Here is a 20,716-nt window from a genome sequence, read left to right as displayed (position 1 = left end):
AATGCAGCAGCTTTTACTCTGCTACGTCAAAACATTTGCACACTCCATGAAACAGCAGAACTTTTGTTGCTGGTTTCTGTGCAGCACTTGCAGTTGATGCAAAACTTTCTCTGACACAACAGTGCTTGCTTGCATTTCAACAGTTTCTTTTGCTTCTTTTCTTTGATAGAAATGTTCCATTTTCTTGGCATTTTGAGTATTTTATGTTACCTCACTATTTGTTAGTTAACAAAGTAAGTAGTTGTTAATACAGTGTTTTTGTAATGAGTACCTGCAAGTTCTTCAAAATCATGGCCTTTGGCTGGTTTACAATGATTGGCTTAAGAATATAAGCAATGAAAGTAGTTACCTATCCATTGAGGTGCCTAAGTTGTACAGTGGTGATTTATGTACAGTTACCAAATTGTAGGTTCCTAAACCTGGAAGAGAATTTTTCAGTACCTGCTACTGAGTAAATAGGCATTATTGTTGCTTTTCTGATGGAGGGAGTGCCACAATCATAATTGCTTTGAGTGCTTTCTGTTTAAATGGGCAAAAAATTAGTTGAGCAGTTAAAAATGAGCTAGTTGCATTTCAGTGTAGGCAAAAAATATTGTGATGAGTATTGCAGAATTTAAAAAATAGAGAACTTTGAGACACTGAGAAAAAGTTATTAAGAATAAAATAACTTTATTAAAACCACATCTATTTAAAAGCCTTTTGTGCTCAATAGGTTGACTTATCCAGTTTCTTCTTTATTTAGAAATTGGCTGAAACGGGGAGTTAAATATTTTAGGAAGTCATTGAAGCTTGGGGTGATTTACTTCCTATATCTTTGCAGAATTTATATTAAAACAGAGAACTCAGAAATGTTGATTATAAAAAAAAATGAAGAGGTTTACAGAGTGAGACACAATATTATGATATGTTAAAAAAAATAGAATCCGAGTTGATATTGAAATAACTGCTGAATGTAGGATTGGAAACAAATACTAATGCTGAACTTAGTGTGCCTGACATGGTGTGCCAAAGGCAGCTTCTTTTCTTTTTGTGGGGCAGTTCTGTACCTGTGTTGAGGGGTAGAGATTTAAGTGGATTGGCAGAAGAGTCAGGATTAGTAATGGCAATGCCTCCAGTGGTAACGGGCGCCTCTAATGCTCGATAAACCTTGTCATCAGCTGGCGGTGAAAGCATTTCAGGAATACAGTGACCTTCTCTGGTTACTATTGAGTTTACAAGAAAAACTGCTGAGGTAGATTCTTCAGTATGCTGTCTTTTACTGATGTTTTAGTAAAATTAAGAGCTTCGAAGGCTTAAGATGCTTTGAAATTAAAATAACAAATTGTGTGGTGAAGTATTTAATACCAATGCAGGTGTGGATTGACAGTATTGTAGGCTGCAGTAATTTACTTACAAAAAGGGCATTGATACATTCTTAACACTGTGAGGTTTCTCACCTTGACACCTACCAGTGTCAAATGTCTACATCTGGTTTACAGTGACCTTGTCCACAGGTGGTATTTGTTCCTGGTCGTTGACCTTCATAGTAAGCATCCCAAAAAAATTGCAGATTTTTTTCTAAGAAACCATAAGTGGATTACCCTTTTTTTAGTCTTTTTTTTTTTTTTTTCCTGAGGGCTGCTTGATCAATAAACATAATAAGGTGCTGGTGTGTGATTAGAACTTACATGGTTTCAGTTAGGTATTACAGGCAATAAATGCTACAAAGGAACTTACTAATGATGATACAGCCTTCATAAGTAGTTTCTGGATGGAGCTGTTATTTCAGAAGGAAGTGAATTTTATGTGATTCTCAGTTGGATGTATTTCTATCCAGGAATATGTTCTGATCCTTTGCTGTTTTGCAGTACCTGCTCCGATATTTTTGGCAGGATTTCCACTGGATTTTGCAGTAGAAAGTCCTCTCTAATAACTTGAAACAAATTTAAATTGTTAGCACATGCTGTATTTGTACAGTACATCATCAAGTTCCCACAACACTTCTTTTAAACCTTGTTTATGCTTCAACCTATTTTGCATGGGGACTGCAGTCCCTTTGGTTAGAAATGAAGCTGCTAATACTGACTTACTTAAAAATAAAACAGTCAGTTCCTTGCTAATAATTAAGTAGTTTAAGAGTAGGAAAAGAAGATGTTTCAATAGTTACCTACTTTGAGTCTCTACTGAATTAATATTAACTATATTAGCAAATTAATCAAATACAAAGCTTAGACATAGATATCCCTACACAGATTAAACCTGCATTTTTTCCCTCTGGGACAGGTTGTTGCTGTAGTTTAATTCTTATTATTTATACAGGCTTTGTTCAGGGAAGCCTGAATCTTAGAGCTTTCAAACCCTTTGTTTTCTTTTTTTTTAAACTTTTCTCCTGTAAATTTCAGAGAAATAATCAGATGAACCTCACTTTTAAAAACTAAAATAAACAGTGGAGATTTTAAGATAGAAATGGATTTTCCAGATAATTATAGACTATAATCAACTATTATTATATTATATACTTAGTGCTGTTAAATGCTGATAATACAAGAAAGTGGTTGGCTTCCTCCAAGATGTTTCTAAAGTGCTTCTGTGCTGAGACTGATTTCAGCACTACCACTGCTTCTACCTGGTCACCACAGCATCATCCCCAGGAAGAGCTGGCTTTTTAATGCCAACATTTTACCTCTTTCATTGTAAAGGACCAGAGACATTTTACATCTTTCATTGTAAAGGACCTGGTTGCCCTTAAGGTGGTTTTTTTTTTAAGCCCTGATGCAATTTGTTGGAACCCTATAATAAACATGATTTTTGCCATCCATGAAATTATTACTGTTCATTAGCAGGCAAGATGTTGGAATTAGCTACTGTGAATTTCAACATGGAGTGTGTCTTTATGTGGACTCTTGTCTAGCAAATGCTGCTATGAATCCTCTTGAGTTTAGTTGAGTTAACAGGCCCTGCATCTTTTTTTTTTTTTATGTAGAGTATGTCCATATGGTAGATACCAAGCTGTGGGAGATCAGAAGTTGATTTTCCATTTAGTGTATAAATAGCAAGAGTTAAACAAAAGTGGATGAATAGCTGGGTTAAGCATATGGCATATGTTCAAATCCCTTATCCCGTGCTTGGAAGTTGATTCTCTTCTTGTGATCAGAGGACAATAGAATGAATCAGGAAAATGTGTTAAGTATGGGTAATTAATCAATTTGCTATATGTTTAAATTATATCACAGTTGCTGATTTTACAGCAGTTAGTGGGATTGTACTGTGATTTTACTCTTACTTACAACTTTTTAAATATTTTGGCTTTTTTGTTTGCTTGTTTTCAGCAGTCTTCAGGACATTCCAGCAATTTCATGGGGGTTTTGTACATCTTCAGGTTCAGTAGGTATATGATGTAAACTGAGCTGGAAGTGGCATTTGTGAAATCCAATCCTTACTCCTAATTTCAGTGGGGTATGTCTTGTTAAGTACAAAATCAGTCTTAAGACATCAGATTTCCTTGTTCATTACAAGCTTTTTAGTTTAGTGTCTCCTGGTCAAATTGTCACAGCTATGACACGAGTAGTGTGTGGAAGGCTGGCCAAGTGACAGGGATCTTGCAATTCTAGGGAGCAAAGGCTGGCCAAGTGACAGGGATCTTGCAGTTCTAGGGAGCATTCTAGGAAAATGTGTGACCTTGCCTTGTTGCCGTGGTGCAGCCACCTTGGAGCACGTGGTTGATACCCCTGGAGTGTAGGCACATAACACTGCTGTACTCAGGCTGGGCTTAGCTTCACTGAGCAGTCCCCCTGCTTGGTTTTGGGGTTTGAAGATCCATGGTGCTGCTGCTTATTCTGTCATGTAAAGCTTGCCCAGTCCTGCAGGTTCTCTTTTTTTTCCCCCTTCTATACCTTCAAATTGTTTTTCCTGTCATTGATCCATTACTATGCTTTCTATACTGTTATTGACCAACATAAGGATCCTGCTGTCTGTATTCTTCAGGGTTTTGACTTTTTTCTTTTCAGAAAGAAGGTGGTAATCATTTTTTCAGCTGCTCTGTGATATTATATGGTCTTTGCTGTGTTTTTGGGGCTAGAGGGAACTGAGGTCTAGCATGGTAGTAGCGCCATACTGGGATTCTGAGAAGGTGTGTGCTGAAGTAATGCTGCTCTTCAAGTTGTTTTCAAATAATGTGCCTGCTGCCTAGAAGGAGTCTGGAGAGCAGTCATGTGCTTATAAGTGAGCCCACTGCATCACAGGATGCACTAAAAGCTTACAAGAAAGAGCAGCATTCATGGAAATAAGAAAGAATCTTGCCCTGGCACTGGAGCAGAACAGGCAGAAAAGCAGCTAGATCAGATAACTGTCTTGAAACAGATTGCTTTTTCTCTAATACCATGCTCTTTCTTTAGGGTTGTCATTCATGCTCAAAGTTTTCATCAAAACCATGTCAATCACTGTGTCTCACTTCTAAAATCAAAGATTAGTGATTTCCCAGCCCCCTCTTACAGAATGTAACAACTCTTTGCAGCTTACTGCTCCCTTTAGTTGCTAGAAACAACTTCTGTCTTTAAGTATAGGAAGAAAGTATTGCAAAAGAAATTGTTCCCTGAAAACAAATGCATGAGTGGTCTTAAAGCATAGTGATCTGAGTATATGTTGGCTGGCCATTTGCTACCCATGACTAAATGACAAATCTCTACTGTGTATATACTTTAAATGTTCTGACATGCATGCACTTGCCCAACAGTGATGGAATTTGTGTCAATCCATGAAACTCTTACTTGTGCTTTTTGTGTCATATGGGCTACTGTATGCATTGTAATGAATTAAGTTTGTTATGGAAATAAAATGATGGTTGAAAATATCACTACTCAGGATCCTAGGGAAGAATATAGGGACAGTGCCTGCATGTATGAAGAGGATTGGGATCAAATGAAAATATCTGCTTTTATATGATGATAGGTTTTCTCTAACTTTTTGGAAAGGTACTTGCATCACTCTGTAGATGAGGTCTCTCAAACTAATGTTTTAGAAGGAAAAATTACATTCAGTTCTTTGTTATGTTCAGTGATTTAGGATTTTTCTGTGACTGTAAGTTATGTCAGTTGTTGATACTTCTAATTTATGAGTAAGTTATTTAGGATGACATTTGCCAAGGTCTTGTCAAATATTAGAACCTTAACTTGGATAATGAAGATATTTTTCATCTTCAAACTCTTCATATTCGTTACACTTGAATTGTGAACATGGGACCTGGTGTTGATCCCTGCTGTACACTGCTAGATGCTGACCTCCAGCTGGGTTTCATGGCCGTGATTCTTTTTACAGATCTGCATTTTAAGGTTCTGCTGTCCATTACTATGTCAAATTCTTGAGATGTCAATACAGGAAATTTTACTTGAGTTAACTTTAAAATGTCTAGATCTGTTTCCTTATTTTGTGTTTAGAGTTTATCTTTCCTTCACCACTGTTAGCTACTTTTCTTTTTGCTTTTACAGAGCTGCTCTTTTCTTTGTTTGGTTTCCCAAGTGTTAGTGAGCAAGAGCTCGGTGTTGAGCCATATAGTGCATGTCCACCTTTTCTGTTTGGCTGTGTCACAGCCTTTATCCATGATTTGTAAGGCTATGTGTCGTGCTGCCTTACTTATGGAGCCATGCCAACTGAAAATATATATAGTACAGACACTCTCTATGTGAAAAGTGTTATGTAAGTGGTGTACTGCAAATGTACCATTCTCCTGTATCAGTTTCCTTGCTTGGATCTTAACAGAGTTCTGGGCTGTGAGTTCTATCATAGAGGCTACCTCTGGTTGCCCTTTTCTCACAGAGGTTTCTCAGTTTAGACAAATGAGCTGTAGCTCTTCTCCATGAGGAGGGGAATGAGCTGCATTTCTTCTCTATGTATCCTGAGAATCATAAAACATCCTCAGTTGGAGGGGGTCCACGATAAGCATCGAGTTCAGCTCCTGGTTCTGCACAGGACAGCCTCACAGGTCAGCCTTGAGATGCAAGTGATGCCCAATTCTAAACTTAAAGCTGATAATGGTCTCTGTGTCTGTCTTCGGTTCTCTTGCTCATGAGCAGCCCTGGAGAAAACAGGCCCATCAGTACCAGGCTGAGATTGGTCCATAAATTACAAATTGAATACTCTTGAGCTACATCAGATTCAGAGAGTAACAGTATAAACTGAGTGAGCTTATATATACTGGCTTTTTGATCTATGTTGTGAAGTTACTTGAGATTAAAATATTTCTTTACTTTGCCCGTGTGAGCTCATCTTTGCTTCATTCTCTTATTTACTAAACACAGTTATTGCACTAAGTAGAATTACAAAGAAATTATATATTTGGAGTGAGAAACCTGGGAGCAGTGTTCTCCTGAAGTCAGTGTCATGTTTGAGCCAGTGAACTATTGGATTTTTAAGTTTTGTATTAAAAGTTTCTAAATAGTTATTATAAGGTGTAGTTTCTCTGTGATGACTGTGTGTAATAAGATCTTGCTATAACCAGAGGTGGAGCAGGTTGCCTAGGGAAGCTGTGGATGCACCATTCCTGAAGGTGTTCAAGGCCAGGTTGGATGCAGCTCTGAGTAACCTGGTCTAGTTGAAGGTATTGCTGCCCATGGCAGGAGGGTTGGAACTAGTTGATCTTCAGGGTCCTCTTCCAACCTTAACCATTTAAGGGTGATTCTGGGAACATGAAAACATCAGCAGTACCAAATGACAAGTTCTAATGACTTTGAGAACTATGCCTTCCTTTTTACATTTAGTCTTGCCTTTAGTTCATGATGCTTTAAGATAGAACAATTTAGGAGTGAGCAGTGAACTCTAAGTCTAAATATGAGAGCAGGAAGTTTCTGAAATCAGTCTTTGTAATTTTCAAATGCATTAGAATTATGTAAGCTGTCATGCAGAACTCTTTGGAAGACAGTGTGTAAGGAAAATAGTTGGCAGAAAATTAAATAAATTTTTGCTTTACTTACATAAAAGCCTATCTGCTAAAATATTCTTACCCTGAAAGATTAGAGATCCACAAGTAGGTAAAAATAGGTGTGTTCCATGTATATTGCTGTTTGAATTTACTTAGTGACTTCTTGATATGTGTTCACAGACTCACAGGGTGATTGAGTTTGGAAGGGACCTCTGCAGGTCATGGGTCCAGCTCCCATCTACTCAGACATAGGCACCTAAACCACATTGCCCAGCACCATGTCCAGGAAGCTTTTGAGTATCTCCAAGGATGGAGACTCTACAACCTGTCTGGACAGCTTCTGCCAGTGCTCAGTCACCCTCACAGTGGCAAAGTGTTTCCTGATTTTTCATATTGTGCCCTTTGCTTCTGGTCCTGGCTTTGTCCTCTTTGCAACCCTTTTGGGTATTTATGTACATTGATAAGCTCTCCCCAAGCCTTCTCTAGGCTCAACCATCCCAGATCTCTCTCCCTTCTCTCATCAGCCCTGTAATCATCTTCCTGACCCTTTTCTGGACTCTGCAGCGTGTTCATACATCTTGTGTACTGGGAACCCAGACCTGGCCACAGCACTGCAGGTGAGGCCTCAGCACTGCTGATGAAAGAGGCAGGATCACCTCCCTTTACCTGCTGGCAGCACTCCTGCCAGTGCAGCCCAGGATAACCAGTAACCTTGGCTGCAGGGGCACTTTGCTGGCTGATGCTGATCTTTGTGTTGAACAGGTTCTTTGCAAAGCTCCTTTCCAGCTGCTCGCTCAGAGATTGTGCCTGATCTGAGTGCTGCCTGGGGCAGTTCTTCCCCAGATGCAGGTCTTTGCACTTGCCCTTGTTGAACGTGATGAGATGCCTGTCAGCCCATTTTTCCAGCCTCTTGAGGTCTGTCTGGCACAACTGTCTGATGTATCTGTCACTCCTTCCTGTTTTGTGTCATCTGCACATCTTGTTAAGGGTCCATTGTGCCCCAGGTAGTTAATGAAGATACTGAACAGAACATGGGACCTGGTGTTGATCCCTGCTGTACACTGCTAGGTACTGACCTCCAGCTGGGTTTCATGGCCTTGATCACCACCTTCTGGGCCTGGCTATCTAGCCAGTTTTCAGTCCCCATCTCAGTCTGGTCAGCCAGTCCATCCTGCATCAGCTTCTCTGTGGGGATTGTGTAAGGGCCAGTGTCAACAGACAGCAGCCATTTGCTCTCCCATCCTAGTGAAGCCAGTTGTTTCATTGTAGAAGGTTCCTGGGGTGCTCAGGCATGACTTTGTGAATCTGGGTTCACTCTTCCTGACCACCTTCAGATTTTTTCCATCGCCTTCCCAGGGGTTCAGATATTATCAGAGCCTTGAAATTTCATAAATGGACAATTAACTTTACCATCTTTATTGTGGGTAGTAGGCAGACTGACCAAGTACATCCAAAAGCAGAATTACTACAGAAGTGAAACTTCTGGAATTAAATGACGTAAATCTCCTTTCAATAGAGTCTGGGATGTAACTGAGTCTTGGGTAAAGAAAAATCCCCTCTTTTATTTGGAAACTTCCTGTGTTGAGGTTATAAGCTCAGTAGAAACACAGTAATGAAATGCTGTTGTAGTGTGTTACATGTTTGGCTAATGTGTCTTTACAGCACAACACTAAGGCTGTAATAGTTCCTGTGCTTGTGCACAGGGTCTGCTCTACTCTGAGCACAGTTACAGTTGCATGTTTCCTCTGGTGCAGCAGTTAGTATGTAATTTACAAGTAGGTACACACGTTTATTTTTAAAAATATGCATAAAATATTACGGCTTAAAAAAGGATAAGATTATCTTTTACAGTTTCACGCCCTCAGGTATGTATTTATAAACTTATTTATGTCTTGCCCTTCTCTGAAAGGGGAAAATCACTATATTAGTCTTTCTCAGTCTTTGTGCTTCTTCTAAAGGAGGAGACTAAGTCTCTGTTACCTTTGCATCAGATGAAGCTGTGGTAGGAAGGTTGTCATGCCCTTCTGTTATAATTATAATTCTGTTATAATCTGTGTGTTGACTTCAGTCACAGCCATAATGCTGTACGCTGCTTGCACATTCTTTCCTAGCATCCATACTCTGCCCACATCACACACACCTTTGGAGTTGTAGCCATTAGTTTTCATGTCCTTTAAGGTTAGCAGAAACTTTAAAAAATTTCTTGCCATGCTAATAAAACCTCTGCAGTACTTGGACCATGTTTAAAAAGTTATTTCTAATAATAGTGTAGAAAATGAGAACTATTTCTTGTATCCTCTTTGTCCGGTTTATCTCGGCTGTTTGAGGGGCCTGGAAGGCCCGGGGTGGCCTTGGGGCAGCCCGCGTATCGAAGGACGAGAAGAGGCTTCAGTTCTTCTTTCTGGTTTTATGTTTATTAATTGTTTATCTAAAAGATGTTCTTTCAGCCACCAGAGATCTGCTCAGCAGTCAGCCATGGGCACACTGTCTCGTCCCACGGACCGCCACGTATCTTTATACCCATTGTGACGTATACAATATTTATCATTTTTCCCCAATACCATCTATTGTTATAACTCGGTGTACTCTTAGTAATAACCAATCCAAAGGTGCCACCGTGGCCAAAGAAGATGGAGGAGAGGAGGAAGAAGAAGGAGGGCAGGACACACCCCAATTCCTCCATCTTACTCCTCTAAACCCCCCTGTACATAAATCCTAAACCCTGTTTCTCACCCTCTAATTAGCTAATCTTTTCACCCTTCACCCTGGTGAAGCCCTCATCCTTGTCGTCTCCTGTGTAGGACTAAAGTCCAGCTACCAGACACTTCTGGCAACATTCCAGGAGTCCCGAGCCCCCCCAGGGTCTCGGTGGCTCAGCATCTCAGGACTGAAATCTTGAGATCCGACACCTCTTATGACAGATACAGCACGTGTCACTTGGATTCTGTGTTCATACTTCTTACACAGCCAGCCTTGGGTAAACATGATGGAAGGACAGGCAGCAATCTAGGATGACAGGAATTCTGGAAGACAGTGAAAATTAAAGGCTTGAGTTTCTGACAGGCATCTTCTGAGTCTTGCTGAAGTAATGTAAGATGTTACTGCCTCTGAAAGAGATGGTAACCAACTCTTGCCAACTGTTACTCTGCTCTAAGTAGATTCTGCCATTTCCCTAGCAGGGTAGCAGAGCACTAGTCATAGAATCACAGAACAGCCCAGCTTGGAAGGGACCTCAGAAGATGATCTGGTTCTACCTTTCCTGGGAAAGGGGACCTAGATGAGACTATCTCATGTCCTGTCCAACTGTATCTTAAAACCTCCAGCAATGGGGGCTGTACTGTGTCCCTTGGTGAGATTTTCAATGATGGAGTGTTCTCAAACAAGCTCTAGCTGCACAGTGAATTTATAGTATGCACCTGCACCTTCAGTGGTGACTAAAGTGCCATAGTGGAGTGGGAGAGAGCAGGAGTTCCCTTGTGCTGCTCTGATGGTGGCAGGAGGTTGGTTCACACTGCTGTGGGCAGTGTTATCTGAAACTGCTGACACACTGGTGCTGGGAGGACTGGTGTCAGTGCCCTCAACATTTTCTCATTTTAGGCAACAAAACCACAGCCTGTGAGTTACAGTAGTCTTAGAAAAAACCAAAACTTCCACTGTTCTGTGGTTTCATTTTATGTGCAGTTTCATTGTATTTGTTTTTATTAGGAATATAGTATGTAAGGAAACAGACTCACCACTGAACATCACCTTGGTTTTGCAACCAAGAGGCTTTATTATACTTGCTTCCAGATAGGTATTTTTTCCCCTTAAAGATCACAGAATCATAGAGTAGTTTGGGTTGGAAAGGACCTTTAAAGATCCTCTAGTCCAAACCCCCTGCAATGAGAGGAGATATCTGCAACTGGATTTTCCAATTTGATGTTGAATGGTTCCTGAGATAGGGCATCTTCTGTTTCTGTGGACAATCTGTGCCAATGTTTCACCATGTTTGTCACAAAAAATTTCCTTTTATCTAATCTGATATTAATATATAAGTGTTTCTGTTATTTTTACAGTTGTTGCAGAAATTGCTTTAATGACAGAATAACAGGTCACTGAAAACTTGTATTCTCTCATTTTACTAGTATATTTTAAATTGTAGAAGGTTTTGTCAGGAATTTTGGGCATCTTTGTTTAACTGAGTTGCTGGAAGTATAGTATTTTGTTTCTGCAGTGTAAAACTGGTGTATACCTTCACTTGGGATTGTTTTGCAATCTGTTATTTCTAAGTGGCAGCCATTGTCCTTGGTCCTGTAGTGTAGTGTCTGAGTTCTTACTGCTTTTTATTACACAGTCAGTTGCTTATTGCTGATTCTCTTTAAATAATATTAAAGTCTTGCATTTGTTTGGTTTTTTTTAAAGGTAATAGGGGTAACTTAGTGGTAGATAGTGGTAGTGGTAATCCTCTCTTTGGAAAAATACAGGAAATTATCTGAGTATCTTGTTTGAGAGTGTGTGTGTATGCTCATAAATTTTATCAGTATAGACTTGTTTTAGGAAGATCTTGGAATAACTGTGTCAAATAAGACCCAATTTACTTTTGTGTTTTAAAGTCAACAGGTTGTTTCATTTGTGCAGTTAACAGCAGATCTTTAGTTTTCAAGAACTGTGCCAAATATAACGTTGGAAGAATAAAACATATATGAAAATCACTGTTGACTTTTTTGTTTTAGACATTTGAATATTTTATATTTGCTGACATAATGACAGCTTTAAATTCTCTTTATTTTGCATAGGTTAGTATATATGTGCATATATATATATACACACATATATATTAAGGCAAGTATTAAGGATGCTTTTATTTCTCATTTGTCTTTCTGACTTTTTTTAACTCTGACGCAATAGTACAATTGTTTTGAAGCAAAACCCCTTACCAACTGCATAGTGGGTGCTGTAGGTGGAATAGTGACATTTTCAGTAGTTTGCTTAGTGAGCTGTATTTAAATTTACCAAAAATAAAACTTGTCTGTTGTAAATCGCTTGATACTGACAGGATTGTTGTTGAAAGAAATTGGCAAAACTAATAGGTGGGTTAATTCCTTAATCTCTTGATAAGCTATCACTTTAGCAAAAGCCGTTTTATTACTACCTCAGGACATCCTGTTGCATAGCTTTATTATCAGTTCTATTACTTTAACTAATAAATGATGGAAGGATGAAGTTGAAATCTTTGTGAGTTCCCAGCACTTTTTTCTGTGAATTAACATAAGCGATTTCTCAGTATAGGAAAGCAGAACATGAGCATGTATTTAAAACTGAACATATGTTGGAATGCTTTCCCTTTCTAGGTCTTGGTTATTTGCTTATTACTGCTTATTTATCTTTCTCTTTTTTTCCCCTCTGAATGTTGTTAATCTACTGAATTACCTCAAGAACTGACATTTTCCTTTCCAAATGGGTGCTGTTCAAAACAAGGTGCAGAGAAGTAAAAAAAAAGGCTAGCTGAGACCCCCACAAGCCGAGAACTCCTAACATGCTTGCTTTAGTATTCTCTCTTGTCCATATGGTAGGATGGAAAATGTGTTTAATGGCTGGTAATTAAGGAAGTCAAATGGAAAAAGAAATAAAAATCTAAAGGTACTTGTTACTTACTTAGTGTTTGCTAAACAAAGCAGCAAAGCTGTCATTCATAATTTTAAAATTAATTGCAAGTTGATGCAGTAATAATTTTGTTTCTACACTAAGCTTAAAGTCACTAGCATAATTAAAACAGGGCTGAATTTGGGCAACAGATTTATATTAGTACCTGATTAAAATTAGTTTAAATTAAATCTTAACAATTCAATATATGTTGAGTCTATTATCTACTTTTTTCTATCTAAAAAAATGCTGTCATATAATTTATACCATAAATTTTAGTCTTATCAGGAATAACCTTTGGATTCTTCAAGAAAATTTGTGTTTCTGCTGTGCTGCTGATGCTCAGTAAATTTGGAGAAGAAAACTTCGGGAAAGATGCCAGTTCTACAGAGGAATTATTTTTATTATGTAGCAAGGAAAGTGGGAAACAAAACATGTCACAAGGCAATTGGAGAAGTTCTGTTGTAAAAAAAGCTCAACACAAAGTAACCCTGGAACACTGACCATGCACTACCATGTTTGGCTTGTAGTTGTCAAACCGATGTAAACTGTGTTCATGTTGTTTGAGAACAGATGTGTTTATAATGAGTATAGAATCAACAAATTGACATAAAAATTAGAATCAGGAAAAGAAAATAATTTTACCCAATTTCTGCTCTCCCCACTTAACATTTTTGCCACGTCTTGACTGTACCATGTGGAATATTCCAGTTGCAAGGATGTAATCAATAGCTTTTTGCAGTACCAATGTGAAAACAAATACGTGGAAATCTTAGTCCCTTTTTTTCTTTCAGGACCACTACACCAGGAGAGACTAAACTCCTGGCTTCTGAAGTCTATGATATCCTTCAGTCTTCCAACATGTCAGACATGGACAATGTGAATGAGATGAATTATCGTCGGCGGAAAGCACAGTTTTTCCTGGGCAGCACAAATAAGCGTGCCAAGACAGTGGTTTTGCATATAGACGGCCTTGATGATTCGGTAAGGAGACCTTCAGTTTGTATAAATAAGGCATGCTGTACTGAGAGTTATTTTAACCCCAGAAACCCAGTGAGGCTCCCTGTGTGACATCATTCATTGTCAGCAATTTCTGTGAATTGTATTTTGAAGCGTGAGATATGTATAAAACATTGCATAAATTGAGCTTACTCAGAACACCTAAAGAAGCTTCAAGGCAGTTTTCTTGATGGTTTTTTGAGAAAGAATAGAGTGAACAAGGTGCCTTCAGGATTTTTCACTTAAGGATCTCTTGTGGTTGTATAAGTGTGTTTATCTAAAAAAAGTTTCCTTTTCTTTAAGAGAGATTTCAGACACTGGGAGGTTTTTTATTATTCTTAATCTAGAAATGCTGTATTTTCTTTGAGCTGGTTTTGCTGCATCTTTTCATTGTCTGTGAGATCTTTTCTACTGTAGTGACCAGAATGGCATTTGAATTAATGAGGTCTCACTGAGTCTTTATGTAATGTCAGAATAACTTCTACAGATTTATCTACCATACCCCTGTAGATAACACCCCAGGGCCATGTTTGCCTTTTTACGGCTGCCAAACAGCATGTAGGCTGTTTAAGCACGTTATCCACAAGTGCCCTCCGGACTCTGTATCTTTCAGTTTTGTACCCATTTTAAATGATCAAACCTGATCCTTTGCTTTGTTGCTTTACATTCTGCCAAGTAAGCATGTCCACAGGCCCAGTTTACCAACAGCATACCCACTGTTCTGTTTTCACAAGACCATCGTTAATTCCTTTAGAAATAACATGCTGCTCTAGCTCACTTTATACAAATATTTTTTAGCGTTTTGGCCTTCCAGCACTTGCTCTAGCTAGAAAGGCAGTGCTTTGTCAACACCATTGGCTTTGCTACTCTGTGAAATTTTTTTAAATCAGTCCCATAGGTTGTTGTTTTTAAGCTTGTAGTTGATTTGTTTGTTTACAGGTATCTCCAAGCAAGAAATTTCATCCACTTCTACTTCGTGAGTTTAGATATTTTGCTTGTAGTCCAGTTCTATCTTAAAAGCATGTCTTTTTCTTCAACAAATGGAACTTAGCAATATTTGTGAAGTTTTCTCTTTGCAATGCTGAGGTAAAGGTATTGTGAAAAAGTATAGGGTATTTAGATACTCATCTTTAGAGAGCAACACTGCAGGTAGATCACACCAGCATGTTTTCCTAGCTTGTTGTTAAAGGAAGGTCTGTCTGTGCACAGACTGAGATAGCTGGTGTATGTAGCTCTGTATTTCATCAGATGATTAAAGAAATGTTAAAAGATGCTCACCAGAAGTTAAACATCCCTGTAATGCTGTTTTAACTGTTATGGTAAGTTGGGACTGGGAGGGTGTTAAAGCTTGTGAGCAACAAAAGCCATTTAGTTTCCTTCAATAGTTTATTCCTGACATAAGTAGCAGAGAATATTAGGTTGCATGTATGAGTTTGAAGAGGCATAGTGAGTAAACATAGAGCTTTAGTCATTTACATTTGTAAATGGAAACTGCTGTCAGGAGTGGTTGCAAGTCCTGCAAATGCTTGTGGATTTCAAAACCTCAAATAGTAGATAATTGATTGTTTCAGGAAGAGAGGGGAAAGGTCATTTGTTCTTTAATGTGGTATTTTAAGATCTAGTAATCAAATTTGGTGATAAAGGTAAAAAACAAGGCAGTAGCTCAGGAGTTTGTGGGATGCACCTCAGTCAGTTTTCTAGTCTGTACATTATAGTAGTGTTTGTGAGAGGCATGGTGATCAGGGTTTGATGTGTAAGGAAATAACCTAAATTTTGCCTGTGCCCATGCTTCAGGAGTACCATGCAGAAGTATGTTTAGTTGTGTATTGCTGGGTGTGTGGCTACCTGCCTGTGAAGTGCCTCTTGCAAAGTATGTGTGTGCAGGAAAGCTGGTGGCTGCCAAGCTGCCAGTTTTTTACAGAGTTTGTGTGGACCTTAATAAGTTTTTTCTTTTAAGAAATTATTCACCAGTTTTCTGATCATGGAAAGCCTCATTTTGAATTAAACTGAGGTGCCTGTGATTCACCTGGGATCTTAAGAGTAAAAAGATGAATTCTGTCACAGAATTACTACACACCCATGTATAAATTTATTTTTTCAGGCTAAGAAGCTATGAAAGTGTTGCTTCCAGTGTCCAGATGTAGGCTTTCACTTGTGTAAGGCAGCCTATCATCTTTGCATCGAATATTTCCTTTCTATAGTAAAGGTAGCCTATCTGACAAAGGTATTTTTTGGGAAACTCAGAAATGTTACCTGTTTCAATACATAAACTTACACAAATGAATTGTTTCAATATATATGCTAAACTGCTAAAAAAAACCCCCAGACTGCTTCAGTTCATTCTTCCAGAGATTAAAAGAATTTAATTTGCTTGTTGTGCATGTGAATACTCACTAGGGATTATTTGGTAACTAATGCAAATATACTTTGAATTAACTAATTATTTAAAACCTTGCAGGGAAAAAAAAAGAGTAATTATTTTAAACCTGTTTTAAAGGCTGTCAGTTTATTTCTGATACAGTCCATCCTTTTTTATGCCCTTCCGTGCTACCAGTCTCTCCAAGTATACTTCAATTCTTTTCGTTGCAACCATGTTGTGCAAATATTCAAAGGGAAAAAAATGGAACATTCTAAGGTAATGTAGCAGATGCAACTAGCACGGGTCAATGTAATGTTACAGCACAGTAGGTGATGTCACTTGCTTTAAACATAACACTCTGTGGGTTATCAACCAAGTATTTTCCCTTTAAAATAAGAATTAAGTGTGTGCTGTGCCATGATGTCTGTGAGCTGCCACAGATGAAGCAGCTGAAAGGTACAACAGCTGCTTTGATGCATTCAGTCAGTATGGAGCCAAGGTGTCTGATAAATAGCAACTTAAACACTAACTACTCATCAATGAGCACTTCAGTCCATCAGACCTTAACCAGAGGGGACTGTTTAGCTGATCACACAGAGAAAAACATTCTTTGCTTTTCAGCACTTTTCTCTAATTATTTACAGTTGATTCCATCCTTCTTTGACTTCTAAAGTGTAAGCAAATTTTCTTTTGTGGCAAGAGAGTCTAATATTTGTGCACTAAAATGTCTTAGTTTTTCTGTTACTCAAGCACACTTTTGTAACCATGTGCTTTGAGACATACAGGAACACAATTAATTGTGAGCATTGTCACATGATTTTTAGTTGTGGGACTTTGTTTGTTTTTCAGTCTCGAAGGAATCTTTGTGAAGAAGCCTTGTTGAAGATTAAAGGTGTTATTAGTTTTACCTTTCAAATGGCTGTTCAAAGGTGTGTGGTCCGAATTCGCTCAGATTTAAAAGCAGAGGTAAGTGCTTTGTAACCCTCCAGATTCCTACGTTATTGCGTTTTGTTGCACTGAGCTCTTGCTTTTTTCTCTGTGTTTGTAGGCGCTGGCAACGGCAATAGCATCAACCAAAGTTATGAAGGCACAGCAAGTTGTGAAAAGTGAAAGTGGTGAGGAGGTAGGATCTCTGTCTTTCTAAATACCAATTGTTACAGCTCAGCTGTATCTTCAATATCAGCTCCTCTGTGCCCATAACATCTGGTAGTAGGCAAAATTTTTTTAAGCATGAGTGTTACACAATCCAGTACAAGAGTACTCAAGGATATCCTGTATCAGGATACGAATCCATAGAACAGTTACATGGAAATTAATGTTCAGAAGAAGGATGAAAGTACTGTAACTGATTATCTCTATAATGATATGAAAAGGGTCACAGTGAAACTGGTGGGCTTTCTTGGTTGGTTTTGCTGATGTGCTTTTGTTTCACAAGTACTACACTAAAAGGTAGTCTGTATTTCCTTGATACTTTCTCTTCCCTTGTAAGCCGAACCTCTTCTTGTGTATCTTCTAAGCACAGTTGGTTCCATTTATGTTCTTGCTCTATAGGGCAATGGGGAGGAGTCTCACAATGTGCTTGCCTGTCCTCCTGAACATATGTATTATGTGTATTATAAACATGTATATTATAACTTTGATTCATTCTTTTACAACATCTGACACCATTTTAATCTGTTGTGTCTTACCAGATGCTAGTTCCGTTCCAAGATACTCCAGTGGAAGTAGAGCAGAACACAGATCTACCTGAGTATTTGCCAGAAGATGAGAGCCCTACTAAGGAGCAGGACAAAGCAGTGTCTCGTGTTGGGTCACACCCAGAAGGTGCAGCAAGTTGGCTCAGCACAGCAGCAAACTTTCTATCAAGATCTTTCTACTGGTGACTTGTGTTTGGTGTTGAAAGACTGTGTGAATGAACCAACAAGGGGGCCAGTTTTCCATTGGTGTGGTGAACTGCCAAGTGCAATTTGCAATAAATCATCGCGAAAATTTTAGATTAAGCAAACGTATGCTGCATTTTACATTTTATTGGACGTTAAGCCTGATAGGGCAGGGGTCAAAGGACAGAGGCCTCCAATCAAATTGTTCCTTCATTAGTTTTTCATGTAGATTTTATTGCTTCACTTTTTAAAAATGGGTCCACTCTTATATACCAAATCTTTGTGCTATACCTTTAGAGCTTTAAGTTTGACTTCACATGAAACACATGGTAGAGAGAATCCATTCAACTTGTCTCAGGGCCTCTGTGAAAAAAAATCTTAATAGCTCCAGTTCTACATTGAATGAAACTCCCTTTTCATTTCTACGTCCCTTTGGACTAACATTGTTTTGTTCAATTTTCTAGATTTTGACTCCAGAGAAAAATACAGTCTGCCTCTTTTTTTGGCCTTTGTTTTTGCCAGCTGTGTTCACAGCATGAGCACGAGGATCCCCTTTTGCTGTTAAAACTAGAATCACTACAGACTTGAAATGTGTAACCCTTTTATGTATATTGATTTTTTTTCCCAGCCTGCCCTTAACTATTGGAGTGCTTAAGATAAGAAAAAAGGGACTGAAAAAACACAAATATGTATACATACATTGTACAGTAAATAAACTAGAACATATTTGTAATGATGGGTGTGACTGACGTATATATATACATATATATAACTAATAAATACCACTGACTGCTGTTTAGGCTCGCTGGGAAGACTAGCAGAAAAAGCTGTGGTCTAATGTAGTAATGACCCCTTGCAGCTCTGCCTGCAGAAAATAGAGGAATGTAGACTATATTTGATTAAGAAATGGTGTTTACTGTTAGGAAATATTTAATGGTAACTAAAACTTTAAACTTGAAGTATAAAGCAGGACAGAATGCCTCTTTTGCCACAGTGCCACACTCGTAAATTTTGACTCTTTTTTTTTTTTTTGTTTGTTTCCCCCTAACAATCTCGATATGCAATTGCTGTTTCCTCCTAATGTCTTTCATGAGACTCCCATGAAAATACATCAGCTTGGCTTTAAAAACATATGCAAACAATTGGCTTTGCCCTGTAACTTACAGACAGTATAAGTCTAAAGATGTCTTAGCAATTCCTGTGAGCAGAAGTGATAATAAAAGCAAAACTTCTGTAGGTAGAGAATAACATATATCTGAGCTGTTAGTAAACACTGTGCCTGAGAGGATTCAATACACAGTGCTTGAAAGCTGCAGTGCCCCTGCTTTGTTGCACCAGAGAAATACAGCTGAGAACTTTGAAACATGTTATAAACGTTGTTATATAGTGCTTTTTTGTGGTAATGTATTTGCTATAATAGGAATCATATTTACCACTTGGAGACTCAGAAAATAAATTTAATGCATCAAAGTTATTCTGCTGTGCCTATGCACAAGGAATAAATAAAAAAACCCCCACAGGCTGTCATAGTACTACAGAAATGCTGAGGATATGATAATGTAAAATAATAATAATAATAATGATAATAATGCAGGTCAGAGTTCACCCACCCAGGTTAATTGTCATTCTAAGGAAAAAAAAGAAACCCAAAATCTTGTTGGCAGACTAGATGTCTCATGTTTTTTAATATATCTAGTTTATTTTTGATTCAGGTTTACACGCACAGATTGAAAATACAGGCTTTTCAGGGCATGTATTGCTTTAAATATGTAATGCTCTTCATATTGCTGTCTAGAATGTTACAGTACCAAATGTGTTTGAAAAGTCCTCTGTTCTATAGCCATGAATGCAGAGTTTTGTTTTTCTGCATTAACATCTGTTTGCATTTGCATTACTGCACATCTATTTACTAAAAGACTACACCCTTTGGATATTAATGGTTCAATACCAGTAGGTATTACAGTTCGTTTGTGCATTCGGTCTGTAGGTGTGCTTTTATGACAGTATTGCAGCTCTTGTAGAACAGTTTAAGGCATCTGTAAAAGTTTTTGAAATACATTGTAAAATAATAAAGGATAATATAACTAAAAGCATGACTGGTGCCTTTTTAAATGTCTAAAGAAAATCTGGTGCCTTCTTAAATGCTCTGCCATTCTTTTAAGTTGCTTGTGGTTTTAGAAGTGTATTCATCTTCAGTTTGACAGCGAGAAATGCAGATGTCCAGTTTTAGTGACTCCTTTGCTGTATGTCACAACAGGTCTTTTGTATGTGTGTAGAACATGCTTACATTTCAAAGTTTTCTGTAAAAAGTGGGTAAGAAGATGATTCTTGACAATATTATTTCAAATTGATTCTTGGGGGCCTTTTTTGGACATTAGCTTTTTTTAATAACTGATGCTATGTAGGTCATATTTCATTAGGGAAATTAAGAAAAATCAACACTTCTGGAGAAATTGCTTTGATAAAACTGGGGGGAGAGGGGGAAAGTCACAACACAGGCTCATTAATTTTATGCTTTTACTTTTTCAGAGGTCAGATGAAGAATAATAAAACCTTTTTGCTCTGACCTAGGGATATGACAAAAAAAAATACTGCAAAATTAGAGGCTTCTAAAAACAAGCTGAACTGGGAGATGTGGCATTGGTATTGCATTGCCAAGTTGCAAAGTACTGAGTTGCCAAGGAAGTTACTGCTTACATCATGGTGGAAGTTCCTGAATTGTCCTAGGGTTATCTCTGTACAGCATAATGGAATAATCACTACCATGTTTCCTCATAATAAGAGTAAATGCTGATGGGATAGGTAGAGGCAAAATTGAGGCTCATAGCTGTGCCTCTGTGTGCAGCTGTCAAAGCACTGTAAGCATTCTGCAGTACAGTGAAATAAATTATACTCTGGCTTTCCCACTCCAAATCACCTATGGCTTATTCTGTACAAAAATAGCTGATGTGGCTGAGTTTAGCC

The 20,716-nt window shown here is 38.2% G+C and overlaps 1 protein-coding gene across 2 annotated transcripts in view; it reads left to right on the top strand.

The window, feature by feature from the left end:
* The window catches only part of ARMC1 (armadillo repeat containing 1), a 34,596-nt gene extending 14,754 nt beyond the window's left edge, over positions 1-19,842 (top strand). For both annotated transcript variants that reach the window (XM_074551737.1, XM_074551735.1), the window contains exons 4-7: positions 13,309-13,498; positions 16,722-16,838; positions 16,921-16,995; positions 17,564-19,842. In XM_074551737.1, coding sequence (XP_074407838.1) covers positions 13,309-13,498; positions 16,722-16,838; positions 16,921-16,995; positions 17,564-17,755 — 574 coding nt within the window. In that variant the 3' untranslated portion in view covers positions 17,756-19,842. The remainder of the gene's footprint in view (positions 1-13,308; positions 13,499-16,721; positions 16,839-16,920; positions 16,996-17,563) is intronic.
* Positions 19,843-20,716: the final 874 nt, after the last annotated feature.

Source organism: Zonotrichia albicollis, chromosome 1 (assembly GCF_047830755.1).
Source record: "Zonotrichia albicollis isolate bZonAlb1 chromosome 1, bZonAlb1.hap1, whole genome shotgun sequence".
In the NCBI taxonomy this organism is placed as follows: domain Eukaryota; kingdom Metazoa; phylum Chordata; class Aves; order Passeriformes; family Passerellidae; genus Zonotrichia; species Zonotrichia albicollis.
The sequence above is the reverse complement of the archived record's forward strand: the minus strand, read 5'-3'. Positions and strand labels throughout refer to the sequence as shown.